We start from the raw sequence: 12,186 nt of genomic DNA on the forward strand, positions 1-12,186 counted from the left end.
GATTGGCTGGCAGGGGCGGGGCGGGGCTGGCAGCAGGTTCGGTTGAGCGCCTGGGCCGAGCGCGGGGCAGCTTGGCTATTGTTGCCGCATCGGCCGGCGAGCGGCGGCGGCCATGAGTGGCGGCGTGTATGGGGGCGGTGAGTGCGGCCGGGCTGCCCCGGGGCCCTGTCTCGCGGCCGCGCCCTGAGGCGGTGCTGACTGATGCCTGTTCATCATCTTTGCAGATGAAGTCGGGGCGCTGGTCTTCGATATCGGCTCCTACACGGTGCGGGCGGGCTATGCCGGCGAGGACTGCCCCAAGGTGAGGGGCGGCGCGGCCGGGTGGGGTCTAGTGACCAACGCGGGGGCTGCCAGGGGAGCGACCCGCGGGGGGAGCCTTGAAGGGGTGGCGCGGGGCCCAGCCCTGGTGTTTAACTCTGAGAAATGCAAGGTTTCCATCTTGGGAAGAAAAACCTGCAGCATCCTTCTAGGCTCGGCAGTGCTACCCTGGCTAGCACTACAGAAGAAAGAGACTTGGGGGTCATCGTTGACCACAAGATGAGAATGAGCCTGCAATGCGATGCTGTGGCTAGTAAAGTGAGCAAAACGCTGGCTTGCATCCACAGATGCTTCTCTAGCAAATCCCAGGATGTCATTCTCCCCTTGTACTTGGCCTTGGTGAGGCCGCAGCTGGAGTACTGCATCCAGTTTTGGGCTCCACAATTCAAAAAGGATGTGGAGAAGCTTGAGAGAGTCCAGAGAAAAGCCACGCGCATGATCAGAGGTCAGGAAAACAGACCTTACAATGCCAGGCTGAGAGCCATAGGGCTCTTCAGCCTGGAAAAGCGCAGGCTCAGGGGCGATCTGATGGCCACCTGTAAGCTTATCAGGGCATTCACCAGGATCTGGGGGAACATTTGTTCACCAGAGCGCCCCAAGGGATGACAAGGTCGAACGGTTATAAACTGCAAGACCATTTCAGGCTGGACATAAGGAAGAATTTCTTTACTGTCCAAGCCCCCAAGGTCTGGAATAGCCTGCTGTCGGAGGTGGTTCAATGACCTTCCGAGGTCCCTTCCAGCCCTAATGCCTATGAATCTATGAAACGTGTCACTGGTACTGCGACATGTTTATTGTGATGACTTCATGTGATAAGGACTTATTCATTATAACGACTTCATGTGATGATTCATTATAATGACGTTATGGAATAAATTACTTTGCGTGGTTATTCATTATAACGATTTTATGGGATAATTACTTCATGTGTTTATTTGTGATATGATTATTTGTTATAATGACTTTATTATGACTTCATGTGAATATTCATTATGACACCATTATTCATTATTACGACTTCATGGGATAAATGACTTCATGTCATTATTCACGATAACGAGTTGATGTGACATGCGTTGGCTGGTGGTACCGAAGGTCGAACTGAAAAATTTGCGGGCAGCGTGTCATTTTAAACGGGTGGTTGGTTTGGGAACCACTGATGTAGGCGGTGGCGGATGACCGAATGAGGAGCAACAGTTTGAAGTTGCAGCGAGGGGAGTTGAGGTTCCAACTAGGAAGAAATGTCTCGCTAGGAGGGGAGTAAGATGCTGGGACGGGTTACCCAGAGAGGTGGTGGAAGCCCCATCCTTGTGGGGGTTTTAAGGCCTGGTTAGACAGAGCTTTGGTTGGGATGATCTTGTTGGGGATGGGACTAGACATGACCTCCCGAGACCGTTTTAACCCTAATTTTAATGATTCTATGAATGAGCAAATGTGTGTTCACATTTCAGGTTGATTTTCCCACAGCGATTGGTGTGGTACTGGAGAGGGACGATGGCAGCACGCTGATGGAGATAGATGGTGATAAAGGCAAACAAGGGGGCCCTACTTACTACATAGACACCAATGCACTGCGCGTCCCAAGGGAAAACATGGAAGCCATTTCGCCCTTAAAAAATGGAATGAGTATGGTGCTCTATCCTTTTCCTCTTGCTTTTAAGATCTGATTGCTAACTTAATGTACGGCTACGGCAGTTATGCTTTTTGCATGCGAAAGAGTAATGTGTCATATATGCATTTTTATGAAAAAGCTGCTTAGTGAGGCAGTGAATGTTTGCTTGATCTGAGGAAAAACTGTAGAGTTTTCCTGTATATGGTGGACTGGATTAGTCCCCATCTGGGGAAAAAAAAGGGGTGACAAATATTCGTAAAGAGTAGCGGGAAGACTTACTCTTCAAACGCCCCAGTAAGGAAGCTTGTAGCTCATAATGATCACTACCAAGTTTGCTAATAGTGTGAAGTAGCAGCCTTAAAGGTCAGGCTGCAAATCTACTTGCCAGCTATTATGATGATGAGTCATATAAACAAGATTTCTTAAAGCTGTTGCAGTTTGTGAATTTTGCTGATTACTGCTTGATCTTCTTGATAAAAGTTATGTCTTTCTGTTGTGTATGTTTATTACACATTTTACTTGAAGTCAGATGTCACTGTTAATTGAACTACTCCACCTGCTGTAATGTTTGTAGTTGAAGACTGGGATAGTTTCCAGGCAATTCTGGATCATACATACAAGATGCACATTAAATCTGAAGCGAGTTTGCATCCTGTCCTAATGTCAGAAGCACCAGTGAGTAAAAATAATTTCTTTCTCTTTTGAAGTGTCTTAAATTCTGTTGTTGGCATTTAGAAATGTTTAATACTGTACAAAAAAATCAAAACCAAGTAATATGAAAATACTTTGATAGATTTATTTTTTGTATTTTATTTTTGTTGTTCTCAGTAATGTGAAATGATAACCATGTTTATGTGGCATAGCACACAGCACCCATTCACTACAAAAAGACAGATCAAATAATTATATGTATTTAGTTTTGAGCTCTTTGTGTTAAAAGTGGACATGTTTTGGGTGTTCTTCTATACGTACTAAAAATAAAAATGCCCTTGAAAATAATCTGCCAGGCTCAGACAGCCCTGCAGAAATAGGACAGGGGGGAGGCAACATACGTCTAATAGAAAGGCTTTAAATTGGTTCTCTGGGGTAATCTGCATGGCCTTGCATGTCACTGGAGAACTAGAGGTATGTGAATTTAAGTAGAGATATTGGCAGCAGTTCTCCTACTTGCTGTTCACTGGATTAAAATGGCAGGAAGTAGGAATATGAATAGAAACCACTGAAGGTGTATATAATGAAGATATATCCTTCATTGATAACAGTCATTCCAAATAGGGCCTTTCAGTGGTGTATTGAGTTGTTGCTGTGTGGCTGTCATGAGGTTCTTGATGGAGATCTACTTCTCAGTGGGCTGGTGTCTGTAACTTTCAGGTGTGACTTGGCATGTGGTCATTGTCTCTGCTTAATTAATTTCTTTCCCTTTCACATTTCAGTCTATGTTTACATTACAAATTTATTTTTGGACCTTAATTCAATTTCATGAAAACTTTTTTGAAACTCATGGAATGACACTTAGCATGGGTGACTGGTGCCTCCTGAGTTGGGGGGGGGGCACTTGCCTCCCAAGCGGCCAGTCAGTGACTGGGGGGTCGCCCATGGCTGATTGCACACAGCGACCCGGAAGCAGTGTTCCCTCTAAGCTGGCTCTAAGAGGGAATGCTGCTCGGAAGTGCCAGCAGTATGCCTAGAAGGGCCAGGGACATGCCCAGAAGGGCCAGCGGGACTTCTCCTGGCACCTCCACTCCACGGCTGGTGCTCTCGGGGAGACAGCAGCGCTCCTGCCTGCCCCCCCGCCTGCCGCCTAAGCAGGGAATGCTGCTGTGAGGGGGTGCACATCCACTGAGCTCTAGAAAGAATTGCCATTTGCAAAGTTTTAAAATTGAATTTTTGCCTGTTATCAAAAATAAAATTTTCAGAAAGTCTTTTTAATGAAGGAAATCAGAAATAAAAGGTCTTGTAATATAAAAACTGAACATTCCTCTAAGGAAATAAAATGCCTGATATACACAAATGGGACAGATGTTAGACAAACTTTTGGGCATGAAGTGCCCTTCTTCAGATCCAGGAAAGCGGCAAGTGTGGTGTAAGGTAAGTGTTTATTTAGATCAGGGCTATCAAACTGGCCACCTGTGGGCCATGTGGTCTGCAAAAGTTTTAATTTGTGGCACCCAGGCTCCCACCCAACTCTCCCCCTTCCTTCCATCATTCTTGCTGCAGCTGAGCTCTCCAGGTTCTCCCTCCTTCCTTCAGTTTTCACTTGCTGCCCTCACTTTAAGGGTGGGACAGCATGAGACTGCAGCCAGTGGCCTGAAGGTGAGGCCAGGCTGCCCATGTGGTGCAGTGCAGTTGGGTAGCCTGTGGCTGCACATATGTGGTGAGATGCAGTGAGAGGCCTGTGGCTTATGCTGGTGCAGCAGGTGGGGTGGATGGCCCTGATTTAGATGCTTCAGGTTGCATTTGCTTTTTTTCCAGGCCTGAAGAAGGGCACTTTAGGCCCAAAGCTTGTCTGATCTCTCTCCCACCTATACAGTTGTATATCACCCTCAAAAAACTTTGTTTCTTGCACACTTCCTGGAACATCATAGCTACAGCCCTCCAATCCTGCTACAGAAAAACATAATTATCTTGCTTTAAGACCAGATGCGAAGTTACATAAGCTTCAGTTCTAATAATCTTGATTTTCTTAACATCTGTTGGCACTCTGAACAGACTGTAATAACCATAATGACTCTTGAGAGGTTCATTATTTCTGTTTTGCTTGTTTACCCCACTTTTCCAGTGGAATACCAGAGCAAAGCGCGAGAAATTGACAGAACTGATGTTTGAACATTACAACATCCCTGCTTTTTTCTTGTGTAAAACTGCAGTCCTGACAGCGTATCCTTGAAATGTTGGTCTACATGGTTTTTCAGTACCTACTGAAATCTTATGAAACGTGGGTATTAGTAGAATAAGATGAGTATACTTTTTTTCTCATCAAAATATATTCCTGTAATAACTGATATTCAGGAAACAGCTTCCATTTGTGCTATCACCTTAGTGTTAAGTTCTATAAATCTGCTGAAACTATTCTGGAAAATAACTTTTACACATGTATATCATATGCTGCATGTAATACTATACCTAAAATGGCTTTCTCAGGTAATGGAAGTGCTTAATTCCTGTCTCCCACAACTGATATCTGAGATTGAAGATATTCTGCCAGCAATGTTATAAATATCTTAAACTAATAACATTTACTTTTTTGAGCAGCAGTTCAAAATCCAAGTAAGCTGGAAGCATTTTATTTAAAGATTTCTACTTGGTATGACACAGAAATTCTATCACTTCCATTCACACCTCAGAGAAGTTTACCAGTGTAAATTAAAACCTATCATCTGTGAGGTTGGTATATATTTTTTTATTATTATTATTTGTTCTTATCGGCAATCCCTCAATTTGAGGAAGCTCTCTGTTATGACTTATTGATGGGTCTTGAAGCGACTTGGGAGTCTAATCCTTGAGCCACAGATCCATCCACAGAAGCTGCAAGTCATTTCACAACGGAGAGTAGGCTGCAGGATGAAAATCCTGTCCTTTTTCTTCCCCTGCTCTCTCCCCCCTGCTTTGAGGACAGGATGCGTTACCTCAAAATGGGCTGCCACCTGGTTGAGGTTGGGGTGCCATTAGAGTTGGTTGGCAGCCAGCTCTTCAGTGATGTCATCTGTTTTCTTGAGGTATGCCTTCAAAGTGTCCTTACAGCGTTTTCTCAGGCCACCATGAGATCTCAGGCTGTTACAAAGCTGGGATAGAGCATTTGATTTGTGAATCAAGAGTCAGGTAAATGCACACAATGTCAAGTCCAGCAACATTGGTGCTTGAAGATCACCAACTCAATGCTGGTAACATTGGCTTCAGTGAGGATACTGGCATTCATGCAGAAATCTTCTCATTTGATGTGAAGAATTTTCTGCAGGCGTCATTGGTGATACTTCTTCAGGCTTGTGAGATGACAACAGTAAGTCACCCATGTTTCACAGCTGTAGAGAAGAGCAGGGATGATGACTGCATTGTAGACCTGGATCTTGGTGTCTTTCCAGAGATTGTGATGAATAAACACACACCAAAGCAATTTGCCAAAGGAGGCACTTGTGCACTGGATCCTGTGCTAGATCTCCACACAAGTGTTCACTCTCAGAGGTGGCTACTGAGGTAGGGGAATTGCTCGACTACCTCTAGGGTCTTTCTGCTGATGGTAATTTGGAAGGGGGAGGGGTCACGTTCATGGCCTGGGCAGGCTGATGAAGCACTTTGGTCTTATCAATGGTGAGAGAGAAGTCCAAAGTATGGTAAGTTTTTCTGAAGAGATGCAGTGCAGTCTGTAGTCTTTCCTCAGTGTGTGCAAGGATGGCACAGTTGTTAGCATATTGACAGTCAAGGATAGTTGTTTGAATACTTTGTTCTGTGAATGAAAATGTCCCAGATTGAAGAATCCTTCATGTATTCAGTGTCAGTTCCAGAAGGAAGGTGATCCTTATTGAGAACCATGATGACTGTTGAATAAATGGAGAAGAGAGTTGGGGTGGTGATGCATCTTTGCTTGACCCCAGTTTGCATGACGAATGGATGTGTCTCTAATCTGCTACATAGAACGGTTTCAGACATCTGGTAGTGGGGAAGCCTCAAGACCGTGATATACTTTTCAGGACATCCAAATCTGGCCAGTACTTTCCACAGGGCTTTGTGATTGATAGATTCAAAGGCCTTAGTAAGGTCAGTGAAGCCTATATATGGGTCCTGATGTTGTTCCTGATGCTTTTTTTTGGATCCAGTGGGCAAAAAAGATCATGCCAATTGCCCATGGGATGGTCTGAAAACACACTGAGATTCTGGCAGGACTTTCCTTAGCAAGAGGTAGAACATGATTCAGGAGGATATGGGAGAGGATTTTCCTTGCTGTGGAAATGAGGAGAATATTTTTATAGTTCCCATACACAGATTTTTCTCCTGTTTTAAAGATTGTCGTGATAATGGTATTCCTCAGATACCTAGGGAATTCTTTGTTCCAAATTATAGAATAAATTTGTGGAGTTTGCATACCAGTTAATTACCACCGGTCTTGTAGATTTCAGCAGGTATGCCAATTTGGTTCAGTAGCTTTGTTCTTGGTTTTCTTGATGGCACACCAGACTTTTCATAGGATAGCAAGATTGGCAAGGGATCCCCTTTCAGGGTGTTTGGTGATGGACTCGATGTTGGTATCCACGCCAGTTGACTCATGGTTCAGGAAAGCCTGCCCCAAAGTGCTCGTTCCATTTAGCTTGGATAGTTTCATTGTCTTTGAGGAGCATCAAGTCATCCTGCAATTGCAAGAAAGTAGGAGCATGGAAAGTTGTGCTTTTGTTGCCTGGAAAAAGCTATGCATGTCATGTTTGTTAGCAGGGAGCTAGATCTCCTTGGCTTTATCTTGCCACCAGTGATTTCCTGGATCCTCCTTTGAGCTTCAGCTTCTAGGAGCAGATACATATCGTTCTTCTGTTGAGATGAGGTGTCATCTTGCCAAGCAGATTGAGCCCTTTTCTTCCAGTCCAGAAGGATTTGGACCTCAGTGCTGCTCTCACTGAACCAGTCTTGGTGTTGCTGAGTCCACAGGCCACCTGGATGGCAGTTTTAAATCCCTTCCAGAGTTCCTCAGTGTTGCCTTCGTTTATGGACAGGGCAGAGAGCTTTTCATGAAGACACTGTTGGAGATCCTTGATGTTGAAAGTCCTTTGCATTGCTTTTGGTTGTTTTCAGTGTTTTGGAGTAAGATGGATGTTCATCATGGATCTGACAAGATGGTGATCTGTCCAACAGTCATTGGTTCCTTGCATGGGTCCTGGGATATGGACACCCATTTGATCATAGACTCTAATGATATAACAGTCAAAGAGGTGCCAGTGCTTAGAGTGAGGGTTTCTCCATGTAGTCTTGTATTTGTCTCTATGTCTGAAGATGGTGTTCGTGATAACGAGACCGTGCTCCGTGTATTTGCTCAGGAGGAGGATGCCATTGGAGTTGACTTTTACTTCTTCCTTCCCAGTGGTGCCACCCCAGAGTTCTAGGGTATGTCTGACTGGTGCTGAAATCACCTGAGGAGAATTATCTTGTCCTCCTTGCAAGTATTGTTCAGAACATGGTAAAGGTTGGAGTAGAACTGTTCTTTAACATCATTGCCAGTATCAAGGATTGGGGTGTATGCACTGAGGACAGTGGCATACCAGTTGTTGCTGAGCTTAAGACAGAGGGTCATAAGATGTTTGTTACTGCCCACAGGGAGCTTTGTAATATGACTGAGTTGATTCTTGATGTCGAAGCCAATGCTGTGAGTGCCTCAGTCCTGAGCTGGCTTCACTTTCCAGGAGGTGTAGTTTTTACCCTCTTCACTTATCTGACCCTCATCTAGTTGTCTCGTCTCACTCCGAGCTGCAGTGTTGATGTTGTATCTCACTAGTTCCCTGGAGAAAATGGCATTTCTTCTTTCTGGTCATTTGTTGTCTTGGTTATCCATTAAGATGCAAACTTGCCATTTTGCAAAAATCGTTGTCATACATTTTTTGACCACAGGGAGAATGATCGTATTTGGATGAGATCATGCAGTCAGGAGCAGACGAGACGGCTTAGGTTTAAAGCACTTTTTCTAGCCGCTTCCCATGTTGGGTGTGCAGAGGGGATCCTGAATAGGACTGCTCAGACATGGTAGTTGCCAAATTGCATCCGTCTCAACCTAGGTGCAGGATGACCATCGGGCTACTGCAACCTGTGCGCAGATTTGTGGCTGCAGACTGCTGGATTCACTAGTCCGATCTCTGTCACCACTACACCATCACTGCAGGGCTTTTAAAGGTTGGTAAAGGGGAGAGCATGTTTTCTGTGGTAGAAGCCTGCATGTGACCTGGTTTAACAGAAAGAAGCTGGTGTGCAAAAACAGCAACCACACAGTCTTGATGCAGAGATCAAGGGATGACAGGAGGCCTCCATCTTGCAGCCTTCTTTTGCCTTACAGCTGTTGAGATCCTGACATCTTCCACCTGATCTGCCGCTGAAGACTTGGGGTTGGATCATGATTTGTCTGGAACTTCCCTTTAGGCCTGTTTGCCAGGGGTGACCCTGCTAGGAGTGTGAGACTTGGCGACATAGCTCTGAGCATCATTGGGGGACACAAGCCTCTGCACCACAACAAGGTCTTGGTCCACCAACGTAAATTAAAACCTATCAGCTGTGCGAGGTTGGTACTTTTTTTGTAGACCGTTACTGGAGGCTCACAATAAGTGGGTTGTAAAGTTTGAAGTAGAACTCTGGGGTTATCGTTCCTTATATTTGACAAAATTTTAAAACTTGTAGAGTCTTTTCTCCTTGACTCATCCGACTAGCTTTGCAAATGGCCGATCAACAGGCTTGATTTTGGATAGTGGAGCAACACATACCACGGCAATTCCAGTGCATGATGGATATGTACTTCAACAAGGTAAAGAGTTTTCACAGCTGGGTAACTTAATACTATGTTTGGTATCAAGAAATTTGGTTTTATTATTCCTACTGAAAGAAAATGTGGACACTTCAAATTGGGACAATTCTGTTTTGCTTATTAAGTAAGTGTTTAAACACATTCCAAAATTTTCTTGTAGGCATTGTAAAATCACCCCTGGCTGGCGACTTTATTACTATGCAATGCAGGGAACTGTTTCAGGAAATGAACATAGAGATAATTCCTCCATATATGATTGCATCAAAGGTGAGAAAGTAACTTGATTTTAAATAAGGGCTATATTTTGAGAAGCATAAATTGTTGACTGTCACTGAATGTTCCTACAATTGCAGGAAGCAGTTCGAGAGGGATCTCCCGCCAATTGGAAGAGAAAAGAGAAATTGCCTCAGGTCACAAGATCTTGGCACAATTATATGTGTAATGTAAGTAAATCTGTTCCTCTTTCCATGCCTCATGAAGGACTCCATTTGCAGATGTACACTATTCTCAAACAAAATGTTTCTAGGGAAAAAATGCAGTGTGATGTATTTTTCTGTGGTGGAGGGCAGGAGAAACTATTTAGGCTGTCTTTCAAAAATCAGTTTTACTGTTCTTTGTTTAGAGCAGTTTCTTGTATTTTGTCCCCTTGTTGAAATGCGCAGACTGAAATTTTAGGGTAATCTGGTTTGATTTGTTGGATAGGTTTGAATTGAGTTTATGCTAACGTATTCAATTAGATCCAGTTATTTAGTATTACAAGAAAATAGTTGTAAGGGTATAAGCAAGGAAGGAATATGGGTGTGTCTTCACGTTTGTATCAAGTTACGGGAAACATTATATTGTTCCACATGTTCCCAACAAAGGAGTCGCTAGACTATAGTTTTGTAATCCGTAAACTCAGTTTCTCCCTTTCTACAGTTCCTTGGGGAGAAACTGAACAAGTCATTGAAAGTATAGTGGACTGGTCTTTTATGTTGCCACAGTGATATAGATGAGCTCCTGCTCTGCACTTACTTCCCAAGTAGTCCAAGTTTAAATATTCAGGCCTCAATTTAATTTTTTTAGTTCATTATCATCTAGTTTGTATTCACTGGCAGATATTCCCAAATAGACAGTTTGCTAAATATAAAAATTCATGATAGCTGTGGTAGAGCTCAGCCTTGGTTACAATAAAACTTTCAAATACTCCGCCTTTATTATATAAAGTGCCCTAGTGGCAAAGCTATTTATACCTTGTCTTCCAGCTTCTTTAGAACCTTTTGTACTTGTGAGAAAAACAGGACAGAACAGGGGGGGGGGAGAGACCCAGCCACGTTCCCTTTTCTTCCCTCCCTCAAATGCTCGCATCTTGTAGAGGTTCAGAATGCTTAGCTTCTAAGGTAGCTTACTACGCTAAATGTATATACTGAAATAATTTCACTTGAAGGGTGCTTGTGCCTGACAGCTTGCAAAGAACTTTTTTCCAACAACTCAGTTGGTCTAATAAAAGAGATCACATCTTGTCAAAGTAGCTTGCCTGCCTATGTCCTCAGACCAACTCGGCTACAACCAAAACCCCTAAATAAGCCATATAAATATGTAATCGGTTTCAAATATATATATATTTTAAAGGCTTTTTTCCTCGTTTCATATTATGTGAGGTTGACACTGGAATTACCTTTTGTTTTTCTCTCCATAGTGTGTAATTCAGGATTTCCAAGCTTCTGTCCTTCAAGTATCCGATTCAACCTATGATGAACAGTATGTCACTGTTTTCTCTGTAAAACTTTGCTGTGTGTATGGTGTGAGGGATGTAAATGTCCTAAAAATGGAAGATGTACCTGTTTTAGCTCATTACAAAAGTTTGATGTTAGACGCAATCATTTTTTAGAGTTAGGAATACAATGTATATCCGGATTTTAGAGATTGCATTTGACTTGCCAAGGTACAAGAAATTCTAGTATAGATTACCAAAAACACAGATCCTGTTGTTAACATGTTTGTGTTTTTTTTAGAATTCGTGGTTTATATTTTTTTAAATTAGCTGCTGCACTGTACATATTGACAGAGAACAACAGAACTTAATGACTAATGCTCCATTATCTACCTGCAGGGTGGCTGCACAGATGCCGACAGTTCATTATGAGTTCCCCAATGGTTATAATTGTGACTTTGGTGCAGAACGTCTAAAAATTCCAGAAGGATTATTTGATCCTTCTAATGTAAAGGTAAAAAAAAATGAAAGTAGCACATACAGATATGCAAACATAATCTATTCAGTCTTTGTAGTTTAGAGCTGCCTTTCCTTTGTTTGTTGTGGTGATGGAGAACATTTTTGTGCTCATATTTTGTCTTCTGTGGGGCTGCAACCTATGTCTGGGTGGAGGAGGAGAGCAAATCTAACTCAGGGTACCAGGTACTTGTTTAAATAAAGCTCTGTGGTGCTGAGATACCATAGTGACAAAGTAGACTGCAAATTGAGATAAATCTTTATCCCAGTCCTTGTTGGCTCTGGATAAGGAATAAATATTCATATATTGCTTTAATATGCCTTATTGTTTTGAAGCACTGACTCGTGGCTTAATAATTTTTTTCCAGGGCTTATCTGGCAATACAATGCTGGGTGTGAGCCATGTTGTCACCACAAGCGTTGGAATGTGCGATATAGACATCAGACCGGTGAGTGTCAGTCAGACATGGTTTATTTTCAGCAGAGATGTTCTTGTTTGGGATTTTCATAATTAAAATATATTGTAGTTGAAGACTGATGGACCTTCAGAGGTTATTTTAT

The 12,186-nt window shown here is 43.0% G+C and overlaps 1 protein-coding gene across 1 annotated transcript in view; it reads left to right on the top strand.

The window, feature by feature from the left end:
* Nucleotides 1-12,186, top strand: part of ACTL6A (actin like 6A) — a 15,006-nt gene continuing 2,820 nt past the window's right edge. Inside the window, exons 1-11 of the mRNA XM_090050541.1 lie at nt 1-137; nt 225-301; nt 1,770-1,944; nt 2,505-2,605; nt 4,710-4,807; nt 9,322-9,416; nt 9,577-9,683; nt 9,770-9,859; nt 11,095-11,156; nt 11,509-11,623; nt 11,994-12,074. Coding sequence (XP_089906667.1) covers nt 113-137; nt 225-301; nt 1,770-1,944; nt 2,505-2,605; nt 4,710-4,807; nt 9,322-9,416; nt 9,577-9,683; nt 9,770-9,859; nt 11,095-11,156; nt 11,509-11,623; nt 11,994-12,074 — 1,026 coding nt within the window. The 5' untranslated portion in view covers nt 1-112. The remainder of the gene's footprint in view (nt 138-224; nt 302-1,769; nt 1,945-2,504; nt 2,606-4,709; nt 4,808-9,321; nt 9,417-9,576; nt 9,684-9,769; nt 9,860-11,094; nt 11,157-11,508; nt 11,624-11,993; nt 12,075-12,186) is intronic.

This window comes from Crocodylus siamensis, chromosome 6 (genome assembly GCF_052110815.1).
Source record: "Crocodylus siamensis isolate JL-2025a chromosome 6, ASM5211081v1, whole genome shotgun sequence".
NCBI lineage: Eukaryota > Metazoa > Chordata > Crocodylia > Crocodylidae > Crocodylus > Crocodylus siamensis.